Source organism: Notothenia coriiceps, unplaced genomic scaffold (genome assembly GCF_000735185.1).
Source record: "Notothenia coriiceps isolate Sejong01 unplaced genomic scaffold, NC01 NC01_scaffold00017067, whole genome shotgun sequence".
Lineage (NCBI taxonomy): Eukaryota > Metazoa > Chordata > Actinopteri > Perciformes > Nototheniidae > Notothenia > Notothenia coriiceps.
In genome coordinates, this window is record NW_011349768.1 from 419,039 (window position 1) to 438,102 (window position 19,064).

Sequence of the window (19,064 nt, forward strand, 5' to 3'; positions counted from 1 at the left end):
AGAAAAGTTCCTACACTGTGTGTGTGTGTGTGTGTGTGTGTGTGTGTGTGTGTGTGTGTGTGTGTGTGTGTGTGTGTGTGTGTGTGTGTGTGTGTGTGTGTGTGTGTGTGTGTTTAAAGCAGAGGCCCGCAGGGAGTGAGAAGTAATATGAGTGCCAAACATGGAACAGCTGCTAAATGTGGCTCTGCAGAGGGGCAGGGTGTATGCAGGCCTTAATGGAGCTACAGATTGCTCTGCAGCAACACTGTCCGTCACTTTCAGTGGCAGCGTTCTCCGAGCTCTGCCATATTCTACTGGAGCGACTGCTGCCTCCAAAGGGCCTGTCCATAAAAGTCACTCTGCAGGATTTATCAGAGGATGAAAAGGCGACAAACCAACTCACGATTTTAGTGATGGGGTGATGGGGTTTGTATCAAAAGTGATACAAACCCATAATCCACTGCCCATCTGCGCCTTCTGAATTCTCCTGCTATTAGCTTGTTTTTACTTATTCATTTACAAAATTGGCAATAGAGCGAAATCCCTTAGACACACAATGACGTTTCCTATGGTTTAAGCCAGATTTAGATTCAAGAGCAGCCAACTGGTGTTGGATTTGCTGCTGAGCACCAACGCAGTCTTGCTTCAAGTTGGAAGCACAGTGGCTTCCCAAGGACTTAATCTAATACGTCTCACAGATGTGAAAGGGGAATACAGTGATCCTGGATTAGAGAGATGAGATTCAGTGAGGTGACCAAAGCAGAGAGGAGGAGGGGACTGGTATGATGTGTGAGAGAGGAGGGGGAGAGCAGAGAGTAAAACTAAAATCTTAATCAAGTGAAACGGAGTAGGACAAGGAACAAGGAGAAACTGGTGAGGCTGAGTTGTGGCAGGGAGATGTCTTCTTCTGTTTAATACAAGACTATGAAAGTGCTGACAGAGAAAAGTTTCAACCCGAAAGACCTCTGTTTCTCCTCCTCTAACCCTATGAGTACAAGGACAAGCGGGTATATATTCCCACTGTCCAGCACATTAATGCTGGTCAACGAGTGCGTGTGATGAATATCTGTTGGGTAATGCACTCCCACTAGAGCAAAGGATACAATCAAACAAGATATGTTATAAACTAAATCCTTAATGAATTGTCTTTCACTGTATGCAAACAGTAGACCCTGATCATTTTAAAATCAAAAAGGTGATGACACAGTTTCATGCTGAACTAAGCAGAAGAGGTAAACATACTGTATGCACCAGTAGTGACTCAATACACTTTAAAATAACCATCTACTGTAGGAAGTAAACTGAAATGAAAACGTGGTTTTGTTACATTTGTCCCGCTGTTGAAGGACATGATAATGTGCAAACATTCCTCGGTCACACTGACCATGTTCCAATTGTGCAATTTTGAACGTTGTTTGTTTTCAAATGTGGCACACAAACTGCAGGTCATCTTAGCAGCAGACTGGATGCTCTACTTTTTTTATTATTATTATAGACTGAAGGAAGCATTAGATCAAATACAGAGAGGTTTAAAAGACAGCAGCATTGTATAAATGCTGTCTCATTGCTTCAACACGAGTGCAGAGTCAGACAACTCATGTTTATTTCTGGCGGCATGGGTAAAGTCCTTAGGTCACTGGTGAGGGGTTTGCAAATTGCAGGCATGCCAAAGATGCCAAAGGTGGATTTACTTTTTCTTATTTGAGCAGCAATATAAGCAGCATGTCATTTTGTGTGTGGCAGTGTGTTGTGCCCACACAAGAAGAGCAGCAGTGTCTTGGTTCCGGAGGATTTGTAAGGATTTTGAAAGGGTGAGATAGAAAGATGGGGTGTCATCTCAGTGGGGTGTATCAGAGGGGACGCAGTGGGGAAATTCCTTGTTCACATACCACAGTGCTTTCACATCCACTTTGGGCCGTCTAAGGGCCTCAGTGTTATACTATGTGCAGCACCCCTTTATATTATCTGTGTCTTTAAATATATAAAAAAAAGCACAAACACAATCATAAATAGTACACCCGATGAATAACTTAAACCTGCCAATATAAATAAAAAGGCTACAATCGTGGGTTAGTGCGCACACGTGAGGCAGTGTATCGGATTGTTTGGGAGTAGACCAGGTCCGCCACATACAGTCCAAAGTTGACGAAGGAGAAAACCGCCACCACGAGTTTGCTGTCCCACGGACACTTCCCCTGAGGGCATGACGATGGTCTCCATGGAGAGCCATATTTTGGGTCAAAGCAAAACACCGGCCACACCACTGACGCACTCAGGTAGAGGAGAACTTCCAGGAGGGTGCACACCACCACGAAGCGGTCAAAGGGCAAGCAGCGCACAGCCTTGGTGCGCCCGCACACCGTCATGACGACCACAAGAGCAGTCAGAGCAAAGCAGAAAGCGTAGACGACCACGCAGAAGATTGTGGCCGCATAACGGGAATATTCACTGCCGTTGGCCAGAGCTCCGAAGATGATGCAGGCCACAAAGCCCTGAACCACTTTGAGGAGGCCAGAGGCGGTGGCCATGTAGCCCACCACAGCCTGGCCCGGCCTGGCACGGCACAAGGCCACTTCAGCCCCGTAAGCCAGAGCACCCAGGATGGAGCACACAGTGACAGCGATGCGGAAATTTCGGACATCACATCCGGCGTAGGGGCACTCGGATCGGACGAAGAAGAGCGGGTACACAACAGAGGCTGTCACAAACCTGAAGGAGACAGAAAAGATAACTGTAGATATGATGTCTTCAAACCAGAGGAAATATATAATCTGAGGTGTTAAAGTTGGTGAAATAGACCATGAAACAAATAAAAGGACTGCCAAAGACAGTTAGCAGACATTAAAGTGTGATATTTATTAAATCTGTCCAGCAAAGGTTTGTTGGTCACTGGGGGGCAGCAAAAGAAACTGATGACACATCGATAACATAGTATCTCCTTAAAAAGTTGATATTGTAAGCAACGTGTGTATTATTTTCCCGCTTAGCAGAGCACATTAGCATTAGAAGATGGTGGTCACCTGTAAGCTGTTCAGGTAATGTACTGGTTCAGTTGGTCAGACCTACCTGCAGCTGTTAGAAACTAGGGCAATGATACCAGTCACAAAATGTGTAAAGTACCGTAAGTAGTAATGTTGCAGTCTGTAAAACCAAAACAATTACCTGAAGGATGCTTATTTCTCTGTAGAACTGAGGAGAAAATATGAGTATATGAAATTTAAGTGACAGTCTTAGCCTTATCTTGCTGTGTGTGATTTTTCGGAAACCTTTATAACCTAACCTTGATGTAACACGGAAATCTTCAGTACCTTTCCACTTTTAATAAACAAGTTATATATTATTTATTCAATTTGAATTGAGGGTTGGTGGATCATCATACAGTTTGTAACAATGGAGGTGTTTAGGGATACATCACTCTTAGGTACGTCCCTGGCTGTGCACAAAATATGTGGAAGAAGAGCCATGAGGCAAGTTAGGTCTGAACATCACCAACATTACTCCAACATCAGAGTTATACCTGAACATGTGACTTACATGAGGGTCGCGAAGGCAGCACATGTGACTGTGAGGTTGTCCCAGGATATGGGCAGGCAGCTGTAGAGACGAGTGGCGTCCAGGAAAAAAACCACGATCGTCATGGCGAAGCAGAAGCACCAGGCCGCCATGCAAAACACGCCGTGTGAACCGCTGTAACCTGCACTGTGTGTAACCATGGCAATCACAGCACAGCCCATGGCTAACTGACAGAGGCGGGCAGCACCCAGAGGTGAGCAGAGGGCCCTCTTGTTGAGGTATGCACCAGCCTGTGAATCCATTTATGGGTAAATATTCTAGTGAGTTCTTCAAGGAAGGTCTTCAAAGAGATTCTGGATGTCCAGTAGCAGCACAGCAGAGGATTTTGTGGGATTTAAAGTATTTAACAGGTCAAAGATTCAACTTAACTCAGAAAGCCAAAACAGTCCCACAAAAACAAGAAAAAGCGTCCTTTTAAAAAAGATGTGATTGTGACATCAGGAGATCAAATTGAGAACAAAACATGAAAAGATATCCAGATGTTCAGGAAATGTTTCATTCCTGTATAATTAATTCTGTCACCACCCCTGTAAAATCCACTTTCTCTGCTGTGTTTACAGACTTGGTGATACTCTATTTCTGTGTTGATGAATCACAGCGTTTCAAAGACATAAGGTATGACAAACACCAGGGAAATCTCTCTTTGACATCTTCAGTAAGAGCTCACACGGTGTACAGTACACCCATGTTGATCTCTCTTTTGTAGGTCCTGTAAGTCCCCGATGTTTATCAAGCAATTGTCGGTAAAGTCCTGCCACATGGTACAGCCCAACCCTTCAGCTGAAATGGTCCGGTCCTAACACTGAATCTTCTTCGATCAACTATCCAGATATGTTTGTATCCGTCTCTGTCCAACATTCACATACTGAGTCCACGTAGCCACACGAGTCAAATAGACACCATGAACTCTCTTCGAATGTCAACACTCATCCTCTTTCGGTCTCTATCTGTCACACACTCTTACTCCCACACTTTCTCCTTCCTCACTGTTCCTCTCTGAGCTGTGAGGAGGGGTGCTGCCGGCCGGTCAGAGTGGAAGTTATTCGGGGTTGGGCCATCACCACACATGTGCCGCAGGGATTGTGTACATGTGGTTGGGCGTGGAGTTGGGGCATGCAGACACATATAAGACCCTGTGGAATGAGGTGCCATAGCTGACCCCCCTGATGTCCCAGAGTGCACAGGTCAACACATGAGGAAGTCAGGGGACACTTGAATTAAACTACGAAGCTCGGAGCGTAGAGGCGTCATAATCAGAGATCTGAACTGTGTTAAAAGATGTTTTGGTATAGTTTTCTCACCACACTTATTCCTCTTTACATCACCACTTAGTTTTACAGGGTGTTGCTAGAAGATAATAATCCTGTATATATATAAACAAAACAAAAATAACCAATAAACGATTTTCTTTCAAAAATATTATTATGAAATAAAATATGCCCCTAAGCTATGTAAATGGGAATATTTCCCTAAAGAAACAAACACTTTTAAAAAAGAACACTTTGAATATAGTAGAAAATGTACCATGATAATGTTATTTTTTATTTCTAACATTTTATTCATGTGATTGTTTATTTTATTATGATTTAACTCTTTGGGACTATCTAGCCTCATCCACACCTCAAGATTCCGCTCACCTGATAAATCTAAGTCCTATATTCATTCTCATGAAAACTTAATGAAGGGCATTGACCCATTTAAAAAACAACAAGGGGACACAAAAACGTGTGGTTGTGTATATTAATACCTCCAATATGAAATATATGAGCCAAATCACCATGATTGCCCTATGAAAAAGGTGACACAAAGGTGAGGGAGAGTGGCAACAAAAGAAGGACCCACTGCAAACTAAGCAGGCTTACAGGATAAGATCAGTGATTTATTGCCAAGTACGAATACCGGTTGGGTGTTGGCAAAAAGGAAAATAGGAGTTCATTAAGGAGTCCAAATTAGGAGGTAGGCCAGGCAAATAGGTAACAGACAGAAAACTACATTGCAATTAAAGTGGGGGGTGCGACAGGTGTGTGGATGGGTGGGGCAGTTAAATCAGAGGGCATTTGATGGATTAATGGATGTAAAATAGTAATGAAAGGGCCTGGGAAATAGAGAAAGTAAGAGAGAAGGGACAGAGAGATATTAAAAGGCTCAACATAACTGAGAACTGCAAAACTGGCAGTCTAATCCAAGATTTGTATTAAGTGCAAAAGCCAAGAGAGGACCATAGTGTCCTTAGACAATATAAAGCATACTAAGAAATGTTGTTAGAAGTGTTGAAAGGCTCTGTGACATTTCTCATTTTGTCAGTAATCTTTTTCACACATTTTAATAGGATCACATGACACTTATTTTTTATATATTTTACACTTTCAATTCCAATCCAATCGCCCATTTTAATCTGCTGCCTCCGAAAAAACATTGTATTTTCTTCCTAATCTATCTGACTGTGCTCTCATTTCACTATAAACATGAGTGTCAGTGTGCTCTGCACTGTGGTTTCATCCTGTGTGTCCATAGGTCTCTGTCTCCACCTGCAGGTGTGAGCCTCTCTGTTCAACAGCACTTTACACTCATTTACGTCAAAATGCACACACATAGTTCACTGCATCTAAAAATGTCACATTGGCATTAAAACTGAATCTGAAATGTAAATAAAGCTGTCAGGCAAATGCACTGGAGTAAAAAGTAAAATATTTACCCTTCGAGTAGAGGAATACATTAGCATAACAGGGAATACTCTAAGTAAAAGTCAGAACTTGAGTAAGGCAACTTCCTACCACTGCATAAGAGAGACATCAAATTATTCATTAATTATCAATATTTCATGCATGTATGACTTTATGCATGAAAAAGCACTATTTATTTTATGTAATACTTCATGAAATAGCAATCATATGTGCAGTAGGAATTGTTGACCTCTAAATTATCAATTAACGTTTGTAAATATTATAACATGTTAAATTATTATCATTATTAAATGGTTGTTGAGCTTTAATCTAGTATGTGATATATATATATACTTATGCATTTATTGTAGTCCTGGTGACTAAAGTAGAGTCAACAAATTATATTGCATGCATTTATACACTGTTGTTCTGACTGTATTTGAGGGGAGAGTAGTACTTGAGTAAATGTACTTAGTTACATTGCACCGCTGTACCAGTGATATATAGGAACAGGTTATCGACGAGGATCATTTACCATGGAACATGGAACATGGAACATGGAACATGGAACATGGAACATTACATAGAACCGAATGTTGGAACGAACATAACAGAGAAGAGATCTAGAACTTCTGAAGTAAGCAGGACTGAGAGCAGAAACACTTCATTACCCTTCAGACTCTCACAGAGTCACGAACAACCCAAAGTAAAAAAAACACAACCTCAAAACAGTACAAGCAGTAGCTAATAGGTAAGTATTTAAGCTACTATATTTTAAGTAATATGAACTGAAGTAATTGTACATTTAGTAACAGATAAATACCCCCAAAGTTAATGCTAGCTGTGATGATTAGCTTACATTCACACGGCTAGCGTTAGCTAAATATTTCTCTAAAGCCTGTTTGCTGTTTACACAACAGTGTAGATCAATTTGAAAGTAGTTAAAAAAAAAAAATCCGAAAAGTACTTATAAATGTAGGAGGTTTATCAGTAAAACTTGCCAAAAGTACACAAAGTAGAAGTACTCACAGTGCTGCTTGTTGTCCCAGTCATATGATATTTGATACTGGTGCATAAAGTTGACAGCAGCATATAAATGTTGGAGCTGGTCATATTATAGTTAATATTACTCACTTCCTTTTCAAATTCAACTGTTTAAGTTGTGTGTGTAGAATTTTAATCTGCAACATAAATAGTTACAGAGCTTTTGTTGTAGAAATCCATATCTGCAAAATAACTCAAACTGTAACACAAATGTGGTGAAGAAAACACTAAAACCCTAAAAGAGTTAGTATAATATAACGTGTTTCTTTGACAGTGTCTCCATCATGGAACATTTGACCAAGCTGGAGGAACTAGTAGCAGAGATGAGTCCAGATGAGTTCCTCTCTACTCTCCTCGAGGCACTGCAAGCCTGTGTTGGCGAGGTCCTGAACCCCCTGCCTCCTCCTGGCCCTGCTCCTGCTGCTCCACAGCTGGTAAGACCCTGCTTACCACGCTTTAAATGAAATTGGAAAAATTCCAATTAGTCAGAAAGGTTCATTAGAATATTTATCACTGTCAGTCAATCTATTCAGACTGGCAGATTAATAGACAGGCAGATAAATAGATAATACAAATCTTTAATTTTAGTTGCAGCTTTGTCAATACAGACTAAAATAGAGAAAGTATTATGGCTGCGTAACCTCCCTCTCTGTCTCCACAGAACATTCAGTATATGTGGCCTGCTAACAATGCTCAGGTCCTGACGGCTGTCAGAGAACCTGCTGCTGCTCCACAGCAAGTAAGACCCTGTAACACACTCTGAACATATTCACTGTTTGGTTTCAGCACACAGCACATTTAGTAGCATGGATGTAGGAGAAGGAAATGCTGAAACAGTAACAGCTGGACAGGACAAACACAACTGCATTTTCTTCCAATTAAAACTTCACTAGAATTTTTTTGAATCAAAGAAGAATTAGATCAGTAAAACTACAAAATGAAGGAGAATATGTCATAGTGGAGTGACTGGATATGAAACTATTCTGATAGAAGTGTTTGAAGGGGAAATCCTTCCACTTAGTGGGCTGACAACACCATTGAAGCTTGTCTCATCTCTCTCCTGTGTGTGCGTGTGTGTGTGTGTGTGTGTGTGTGTGTGTGTGTGTGTGTGTGTGACCCCAGATCCTTGATGTGCCAATGGTGAACCTCCCTGAAGGCCAGCACTTGTGCTATGTCGGGATGATGTAAGTAACACACACAATAATACTAACAACAACAGTGCCAATGACAGTCTGCTTGTATCATCATCAAACACTCTTTCTATTATCTAATGTGTGTGTCCATCCTCCTTTATTTGTGTAGTAATGGACAGGAGTTGTACCAGGTGCTATATACAGAGGTCCCTCCTCCCTACTTCCAGTTTCCCGTCCCTGCTGCTCCTTCACTGAACTACAACTCAAAGTAAGTTTACTCTCTTTTTAAACTGTTGTGATCTGTAGCCATACATGAGCCATACTCGTTATCAACCAGAATCCTCTATCTGTTTGATTTAAGGAGTCATTTATCTAGGAAATGCCTACATCAACATAATTATAATACATGTATTTTGAAGGGGTTTAATGTAACAACACAGTACCCATATGTTCTATATTTATACTAACATTTCTTTCTTATTTTTCTCTTTTTTTCCCCGTAGAAAGAGATGGCATAACAAACAGCAGGACAACAACCGCCCGTACGTCCGGAAGCCCCTTAATGCTTTCATGCTGTACATGAAGGAGCAGCGAGACCTCGTGAAGGCGGAGGTTGTCTCCGAGAGGCGAGGCACAGCGGCTGAGAATGAAATCCTGGGCCAGAGGGTAAGTGTGTTTGGTCCGTATGTTTAAGTCGGATAAATATAAATATTTTTAACAGGCCAGCTTGTCAAAAGTCTTCTAACTGTAACTCACACATTTTTACAGAGACTTTCATTTGTTGTCTCATCACCAAAAATGTAGAGCTTTGTGTGTGCTGATGTTTTTATGGTTGTGTTTGTGCCTGTACACTATCTGTAGAAGTGTCAGTGTGTGTGTGTGTGTTAGTGTGTCCTAACAGTGTGTTTTTATGTGTCCACAGTGGAAGGCAATGACTGAGGAGGACAAGGAAAAGTACTTCAGTCAGTCACAAGAGGAGAAACGGCTCCACACCCAGCAGAATCCTCACTGGTCCAATAGGGACAATTATGTAAGTACACACCTCCAACATGTTTCTGTCAATAACAAAAGCTTATGAAAGACTGCAAATACTTCATTTTTATTTATTTTGTTGTGTGTAGGGCCGAAAGATCAGGAAGAGAAGACATGCTCGCTCCAGTGAGAAAGGTAAGACGATGTTTTCATGAGATAAAAACAAGATGACATGGTACCACACCGGACCATGTGACTAGATTAGATCACTGATTCCTAAATCACTTTGCTTTTCTACACATACACAGATTTATTCATTTATCAAGTTGAATTAAATATGCACTTCTGAATTGGACATTTACATGAGTACACAATATTCTGGCGCGAGGGTTTAACTAAAGACTGAATTGTGTTATGTTACAAAATAAATCCCAGAAAACTCTTTGGATTGACTGTATTTACTAAAGTGCTGTTTAATGCAGGTGTTTTAGAAGACTGTGTTTTTTGGTTACAGCGTCTACACCTGCAAAGAAGCAGTGTGTGACAGCACTTTCCTGCTCAGAGGCAGCCAGTGCCCCACTCACAGGGGACGGTGACCATGTCTCTCATCACCATGGAGGAGCTGATCTAAACTGCCTCCTCCAGCCATAATCAGGATGCTGCGTTTACTAGTCAATAAAATTGCTAACAGCACTTTTAATGTGTAAGAAAATAATTGTGGAAGATTTAAAAGCAGTCATGATGTTGGTTAAATTCAGGGAACCAGAATCAACATCAGACAGGTTTAGTGAAGCTAATGAACTGGCAGCTGAGTGAATAACAAATTAATAATAATTACTGTGAGTCCTCCTAGCTCAGATATTGGGGGTGATTTTGTGTTGCCTCATTACCGTGTGAACGTTTTTATACTGTGTATCTTCTCAATTTAATATCATTAAGTATTATTGATGTATTTATTACCATGTGTATATCCTTTAATATTTTTAAGACAATTCTGTGACACTCCAGGGGTTGGTGAAACTATTTTAATTTAAATGATCATGATATTTATGTATGAAATACTTTCTAGTTTATTATTTCTGAAGTGGCTTTTTCTTTCCATGTGCCTTTGGTATTTTGATATGACACAGTGTTACTCTCACATTGATTTATGGGAATTCTGTGATGAGATGGTTCAAAATAAAAAAGGTCTGATGTATTTAAGACATTTGTCTGGTCTTGTTCTTTTACATAAACTATAGCAGTGTTCAAGAATAAGCATGTCAGGTTGTTCCAGTAAAGGAATGTTTGAAAAGGTTCAAGTTCAAGGCTTTTATTAGTCATACGTACATAGCTACAGTGTAGTTATGACGATGAAAATCTTAGGTCACAGGCTTTATGACTTATTTTGTGATTGATATCACAAGTGATATAAATAAAGTTTGATTTGGTAAGGGTCCTTGGCTATGGCCCTGCTGTGACCCTCTTCTAATGTCAGCTGGAGGGGCTCCAGCACCCTGTGAAGCAGCGCTCACAGAGAATGGATGATGCTCACATCTTTATCTCTCTTCTCAACAAGGCAGCTGTGCTCTTGACCTGCTACAGCTGCCACTAGGGGGCGCTACTGCAGCACCTAGAGGCTCCGTGTGCTGACCCCTCAGCCCTTCATTACAACCTTGAGATATCTTTGTCGGTTTAATAAGCAACGTTACATTTTTCAAGGGTATTAATATAGGCCAAAGTTGAGTTTTTAAGGAGAATTGGAGAATGTTGTGGTCAAACTGTGACACACACAAAACACACATTCCATTATGAGCCTCTCTTAGTGTCACTTATTTGGCATCAAAGTCTCCAGGGGACAGTTGGAAGTAATTCATCTGTACCAGGGAGACAGAGTGTACGTCTGTGTGTGTGAGACAAGTGGAGGAAATGTACTCCTCTCACTCTCCAACAAACTCAAACAAAAACACACAGTCATGTGTTTAGCCTCTTGCGTGCATGTGTGCGTGTGTGTGTGTGTTGCTGACTAAATGTAAAATGATGGTTGCATGCTGGTTGTTTACCATTAGCTGTGAACGGGGGTCAGAGGCTGCGTTCATCATGATGTCTGTACTGTTGGATCAAAGGTGTGGTCTCCATGGGCACAGGGAGGAATCTGAAAATGATTGATCTGCTCTTTAAAGAGGCCATTTTATCAAATTTCTAGTTTTCTACATCTACACCTTTAAGCGGTTGACTAATCACAACAGAGCCGGCCAGCTGACCAATATAAGCAGACTGGGTTCTGGTCAAAAAAACCTTTCTGAACATTTAAGCATGTTTAAATATCAACCCAAAAATGAGCATGATTGGCCCTTTTAACACCATTCCCTTACTTACAAACTCAAACCAATACAGACAGTGCCTCTGTGACTGTGACACACATCTCAGTCCACTTGTACCAGTTCATCTCATCACATCTTCTTATTCCCTAATTGAAACAGATTAAAACAGATTCAGCAGATCTGATGTAGGTCATTAAAAAGATGAGGTAAAACCTTCATGTAGGGCTTTGTGTACAATACATTTAATAAATTGACCCTGTTTTACTGGGAGCAACTGTCATTTGAACTTCAAGACAATGCAAGACAGTGTAAGTACAACAATCTTTATTCACTTTGCACAACACCTTCGGCACTCTGCTCAGAGATCAACTGGAATGAAACACAACAATCCTCTGCAATGAAAAACACCTTTCACTAATTGATCTCATTATTTGACTGCTTAAAAACCTAGGCATGTGCAGGCTTCTTCCACAAGGGATGTGTGGATACAAAGTCGAGCCTTTATCAAAGCGCAGCAAAAAGGTTTAAGTGCTCTCTTCAGTCTGCACGCAGCTCCAGAGACGTCCTCCTTCAACACACAGCAGCCGTCTCATTTCTTACCTGTGCAGGGAACAAGGAGACCGTGATCAAGAGCTCTGCAAGTCAAAAAAACAAAACATGCCAACACAGCACAGTACCTTGCTGTCATTTTCATAATCGGATTAGATTCTACAACAAAATTTGTAGAAATGGTCATTTAAAAAAAAAAGTGACAAGGTGTCTTTAAAATAAAGATGTCTTAAATGTTTTGTCAATCCTAAACCCAGAGATGTTCATTTTAATATGAAATACACTTGACGAACAGAGAAGGAATCCATATTTTAGAGGCTGAAAATTACTCTCATGATGAATGGATAATCAGGTGGTGATTATTTAACCATTGATCAATCATTTATTCAATTAGTTAGTAGACTACACTATAGCTCTACAGTACAGTTGAACAAAAGCACTGGAAAAGCTTTTAAATTCTCAACCAAAACATTTCATTATTTTCAACAAAGAAGAATTTAATTGTACAATACAACATTTAGTTGTTCTAGGTGAGATTGAATTGGTTTAAACGATATTAAAACATGATATAGTGTTATTAGCATCTTTCCATGGGACTCAGCATGAAAGCAATTTTTCCAAATGTTCAACTATTGAAAAGTGATTTGATGACTTGGATAACCACTTCTGAATTTGGAATGCTGCCACTGGATGTGCATTGAAATTGTAATAAATACAAGTACCGTATCATACAGATTTCCAAATACCCAATACGACATGTGAAGTGTGATGAACTAAATATGAATTGCATGATGCAGGAAGTCTCGAGACGGCTGAAGATTGGATGTGTCAGGTTTAATCTCAATCTGTGCCAATACTCTGTAAATGTAGTAATCTGAATTAACTACCAAACATTTTGAATGATGGACAAACAGTTTGAGGAGAGTCTGTGTGTGTTTAAGTGTCCTTTAAACCGTGGGGTTCCACATATGGAGCCCATCATTCCCGATCCAGATCCCCTCCCCTTTTTCTTTTAACTTTCCTCATGAAAGAGAAAGCAGCCACAACTGTCTTTAAAGACGCACATGGAAACACACAGAGATCAGCCTGAAACTAAATGTGCACATAAGAGAGCAAATAAAGGGCAGCATTATTCTTAATCAAAACATCAAAACACCACAACAGAACAACAGAAGAGATCTGTGCTGGGACGCACAACAGGGGCTCCTGCTGTGTGATGTGGCCCAGCAGCAGGCTCTCTCTCTGGGCATCAAGTGTCTGAAGTGGTCTGAAGGGGGGGTGGGGAGGGACCATCCCGAACAAATTGGTTCACCCTCAAATGCATCCTTATCTTCTGAGTCATGAGGAATTCTGCTTAGAAAAAGGCTGCTTCCTTTTGACTGTGGTTTTGGGGTTTGTGTGTGTTCCCTTCTGTTCTTTCGTGACAGATAAAAAAGGATGTGATCTCTCAGGAGAAGAATGGCTGGAGGGGCTGTTTTGGGGGTGTAAAGAGACTTTGTTTGGGATGCGTGAAGGCTTTCAACAGAACTTTGTTGCAGAGAAATTAACCAGACCGAGACCACCTGGAGCGTTGCGTCTCCAAGATGGACTCTGGAATGAGATTATGCACTCTGAACTACAATAAAAGCAACTTTTTGATCATTTCCTGGAAAATATGTTTTAAAAAAGGGGGTTCTTATTATATGTAAGGACAAAACATTTATATACAAACAACAAAAGCAATATGGGATGTTTGAGGAATAAAGTGTTGTCCGGCTAGCAAGTGTTTATAAGTCTGTACATTGACTTGTGGTTAAGTCATCTCAGTATTTATGACTTTGAGTAGTTCTCGATGGATTGTGTAACATGTTCTGCTGCTACGGTGGAAATAAATTCCTGAAGAGCGAAAAACATTTCCCACGTATTCTGCACAACGGGACCCTTCCAAAGAGCCACATTTGACACAGCATGTCATGATGAAATGTTCAAAAAGAAAGCCTGAGAATATTACTCAAACCCTCCCAAAGAAGAGGATATTCATAGGTAACAGAATCTAAGCTCACTCACATGAGAGCTGACATGACTGCATAAAAAACGATTGGTTATTGCCATTATTATTTATTCTCTTTGACCTATTACTGTATTGAAATTACAATTGCATTTTTATCCTTATTTTACAAATAATTACTTTAATGTTTTAGCATGAATCGGACTGTACTTCAACACTACGAGTTCAATACCGCTAAGACAGCAGCTCGCTTGGCGTTCACTTTAGGACAAAGTAACTTCGCTTCAGAACTATTTAAGTATTCTTTTAATCTTTTGAAGTCCTGTGCTTCACACTTTTTGTTTATGCATTTTTCTACTTTATTTTCCCAACTTTTCAGCCCTCAGCCCTGCAGTCTCATGCCCTTTCATGTGGAGTTGCGAGGCTATAACCTGCTATTTCTGTACAAGGGTACAAACAATAGTGTGGTTTAAGAACACGCCAAGAATGTGACATTTCTTAGGACCTTTATGGTGAACACATTTTTAGAAAAAGGCAGAAAAAATATTGGTGAATGAGACCCATTGTATTGATGTCTTCTTTGGGACTGACCAAAAAAACCAAACTGCAGATGTGAAGGAAATGATTGTGGGAGTGACCTAGTGCGTGTGCTGTACATCTCTCACCTGGAAGCTTGAGCCACTTAGGCATTGTTCCCGGGTCAGACCTGGCAGGTTTAGCAGGCGGGGGGTTTTCAGACGAGGCTCCAGTGTCCCGAGTGTCTCCGCTGGGGTCGGCCCTCGGCTCCGGAGCAGGCGGCTCCTCCGGGCTCTCAGAGCTGCCGGAGGCTGTCGGGGACCGCAGCATACAGCTGGGGGGGGGGGGGGAGGTCGGATAAGAAGAAGAACATTTTTATTATACCATGATATCGTCAGATCAAGTCAGGTATTATTCTAGCATCCCAGCAGCTCCATTTTCAACATCAATGAGGACAAATGTGTAGGACAATAAAATATCATCCCAATCACTGACGACAATATTTCAAGACCTACTGTAGACTAGAGAAATATTTGATTGTATATTTGACCTGGGATTAAACCCTGTATTTAATTATAGGTTTGAATGGAGCCTTAAAGAGTGCTTCAGTCTTAATACTTAGGGGACCCAATATGTCCCATGGATGTTTAAAGAGAACTATTGTCTACAAGTTTAGATTTAACCATGACCACTTCCGAATTAACGTAGCACTGCGTCGTGGACGTATAAAGGGAAAGTCGGCGTCCCCATGTTAACAACGCTATAGTAATATCATGTTGTAGATAAAAATAGCGCTTTCTTAAAGGTTGGGTAGGTAATTTTGGAGAAACCAGCTCGAGTGCGCTAGAATTTTTTCAAATTCTAGCGCACTCGAGCTGGTTTCTCCAAAATTACCTACCCAACCTTTAAGAAAGCGCTATTTTTATCTACAACATGATATTACTATAGCGTTGTTANCCATAATTTAGGCCCGGGGTGAAATATATGTTATTTCCATGCATAGCCAGAACACACACCCACACACACACACACACACACTCATAGATGAACACATTTGAAAACACCGATTGGTTTAACTGTGGTGTTCGCAGGAGCCTGTGAGAGCCCTGAGGAGAACGGAATTGCATTTGAGTTCTGGAAATTATCAACAAGGATATTAGACCAGACTGTTTATGTGACAGGCAATGCTTATATTCAGATCAAACCGCTTACAACTGGTGGATCAACACCAAGGAACTGCTTTTTTATTAATGCAGTCGCTAGACACTGTGGTCCCTACTATAAGTGAATCAAGCCTCATATGAAACATTCAGACACACACTGAGCGAATACCAAGGCCATTAATCTTTCTCTTCCCTCTGCCCCTCTGTTCTCTCCCCTTGCTTCCTGCAGGTTAGAGTACATGGCACNAGATAAAAATAGCGCTTTCTTAAAGGTTGGGTAGGTAATTTTGGAGAAACCAGCTCGAGTGCGCTAGAATTTGAAAATACACAACCGGAAAAAATCTGCCACTCCCTTACAGAGCCCCTCCTCCAACACACACGAACGCACACATGACCAATGAGGGCACGAGATAAGTTTGTGCACAGATGGAAGGCTGACAGGCAGGTAGGCCATCCAGTTATTTTAGCCGGGCCGGCTCAGATGATTGGTCGTGCTTTTTACAGCGCTACGGCTTCCACAGATGACGTCTTTTTATGGATTTTTTGTCAAAGCACTTCAGATATTCATTGCTATCGGGATGTTAAGAGCATTCCATGGAATATAACAAAAAGTGTATCTCCAGCCGGTTTCTCAAACTTACCTCACCTTTGATATGAAAGAACATCAAAGTTATGCATAGTTGAGTTAATGTGTTTTATTTTGAATTTTAATTCACCAAGGATATCAAAATAATAAACTGGAAACCAAAGCCGGCATGTAGCTTAATAGCAAATTTTTTGTTTTGTCACGTTTTTGAACACGAGTACAGTATTTGAGTAAATGTACTTTATTTAGGATAACAAATATTCCTCTTGCTGCAGACCGCTGTAACATTTTTCACTTGAACTGACTGATAAACAGCCCTTATAGTTTTTTTACCAAGCTAGAGAAGACGTGATATTACCTCAGCGTTACCATGGGGATGATGACGTTCTCTCTGCAGTCACGCAGAGCTACGTTAATGCAGAAGTGGCCGTGGTTAAATCTAAACTAAGTTGGAAAACGATAAGAGGCGCTCAGGACATGGTCGGGTCAGAGATGATGTTATTGGCAAGCCTCGATGTGTTATTATATGTCTAAAGTACTTGTAAAAGGTGTCCTCAGAAAAGAGGCTCTGAAGAAGACTTGTTGTTCCTGTATTTATTTAGGAAGCATTGCTTTGCATGTGGAGAGAAGTTATGGAACTGTGAGATCAAGGAGAGAAGTGACAACCTTGTAAAAGGACAACAGGTGGGGGTCACATTTGGGAGCGGGCAGTATCTTTAGGAGGACTGGAAAGTGGTTTATGTGTGTGTGTGTTTATGTGTGTGTGGAGGAAATGAGGGTGCACCTGCTGTTTAGGCTGAACCTCAAAGGGATTCCTATGATCACAGCTTTGTTAAAAAAGGCTGGTTGCCGCGGGATATAAGTGCGTACACACGCCCTAATGCATGCACGTCCAGACACACACACACACACACACACACACACACACACACACACACACACACACACACACACACACACACACACACACACACACACACACACACACACACACACACACACACACACACACACACACACACACACACACACACAAGCAGCCTCCGGCCATGTGCACACTGCAGGTGTTCCACTCGCGTTATTATTAAACCTCTAGTGGCCTCAGCAGCAGACGTCCAGGGCTCCACTCAGTGCTGTGGATGGAATGCCAAGGCCTCTGCACGTGGTAGCTGAGTGTGTCCTTGAACACAACGCGGTAGTTATTACCTACCACTTTGCCGGCTCTGCCTGTTATCATCAGCTCTGCAGGGGCCGCCGCAGAAAGTGCTACAAATGTAAGGCCTGAAACTGACCTGAACGTCTAAGTTTAGGAAAGACGATGAGGTTAGAAAGAGTCCGTGAAACATCAAAGGTGTGTGTGCATGATGCATGTCATTTAAAACAGTGTGTACACATGCGTTAAATTACATGTATATCAATCCATTATTTGAAAACCCACAGAAGGTCCAACATATCAAGGGTGTCAACAAAATATTAGATAAAGACTCTTTTAAGTTTTCTGAAAACTTAAAAATCTTAATCCACATCTCCTCTACAGAATGGCAGATGGTTTTCAGGGAGCGGACAAAAATAAAAGGAATAAATGACAATATATTGCGGTTAAAAAGCGTTTAGCAGTTTCATTAAGTGTAAGAAGAAGTGATCGGAGGCTGTATTTTGTGTAGCATTTTGTTTTAACAGTGTTTCTGTAATTTATTCATCTAAAGTATTCTTCCACTAAGAAAAAAACTAGAAAGTTGTTTATATACCATTAGACTCACTGAATATTCAAGTATTTCTAATATTTTGTTGTACTTTTACTGGCAGAGATCCCTTTTCCTTGATAGCTTATCGCCTATAGCCTATAGCCTATAGCCTAGCACACAGACACATACACACCTTCACAAATATGATCACACAGCGGACAGTTGACTACATTTTGATGATTTGATTTTAGGACGTGTGGGTGTCTGGCTCAAAATGAGAGATGTTTCCGTTTGAGTTGGAAAAAAACAATACTCTCCATTTTGTTTATACTATAATCAAAATGCCTGTCACTGCTCTTTCCTCTGCCGGAACTCCTGGCTCTGCTGCGTTCATGTGTGTGAATGTGTGTGCTTTTTTTTGTACAGTTTGCACTGACCAGCTGTTGGTGCTCTGCTGTGCATATTAAATCTCTGGCTTTTACTTTGGACTGATCCAGGACCAGATGTAAAGTCCTCTGCGGCTCGAATGCGTTTAAAAAAATGTTCATCCAAAAGTTGTGGCTTCTGATACTCTTCTTTATTTTTAGAGACTGTGAGGCGAGCGCAGGTGGGAGGGTTGTTGTTGTGTGTGCATGTGTGTGTGTGTGCGTGTATATGAGTGTATTTGTATTTAACTGCTGCATGCATAATGTGCTGTTGCAGTTGTGTGTGTGTGGGCCTCGCTCAGACAGATGCAGGGATAGAGAGCCATGGAGGAATGACTTCTGGTTTGACACGTAGGCGACAAAACGGCACATAACTTGAGTGAAAAATGCATCAGGGTCTGTCATCCATTGTCATTAATAAAAGTATCTTCGAGTCACAGAAAAGTGCAAAATCTTGAAATAAAGAATGCCATTCCAAAAAAAACT

At 41.0% G+C, this 19,064-nt stretch overlaps 1 protein-coding gene and 1 long non-coding RNA gene across 2 annotated transcripts; both read right to left on the reverse strand.

Annotated features, from left to right (window-relative positions):
* Window positions 1-2,006: 2,006 nt before the first annotated feature.
* LOC104950020 (myeloid-associated differentiation marker-like protein 2) lies at window positions 2,007-3,810 on the reverse strand. The gene is made up of 2 exons (XM_010776464.1): window positions 3,514-3,810; window positions 2,007-2,688 (listed from the first exon to the last, which is right to left on the reverse strand). The coding sequence occupies exons 1-2, from the start codon at window positions 3,792-3,794 to the stop codon at window positions 2,037-2,039; spliced, it is 933 nt and encodes a 310-aa protein (XP_010774766.1). The 5' UTR covers window positions 3,795-3,810; the 3' UTR covers window positions 2,007-2,036.
* Window positions 3,811-11,976: 8,166 nt separating this feature from the next.
* Window positions 11,977-15,052, reverse strand: LOC104950021 (uncharacterized). The gene is made up of 2 exons (XR_798877.1): window positions 14,869-15,052; window positions 11,977-12,267 (listed from the first exon to the last, which is right to left on the reverse strand). It is a non-coding gene; the product is annotated as an uncharacterized lncRNA (long non-coding RNA).
* Window positions 15,053-19,064: the final 4,012 nt, after the last annotated feature.

What these genes read in the sequence shown, in the direction of transcription:
- LOC104950020 (XM_010776464.1), bottom strand. Translation starts at nt 3,794, where the DNA reads ATGGATTCACAGGCTGGTGCATACCTCAACAAGAGGGCCCTCTGCTCA. An exon ending in GCTGCCTTCGCGACCCTCAT is followed by an intron (nt 2,689 to 3,513) that starts GTAAGTCACATG and finishes TGTCTCCTTCAG; the next exon opens with GTTTGTGACAGCCTCTGTTG.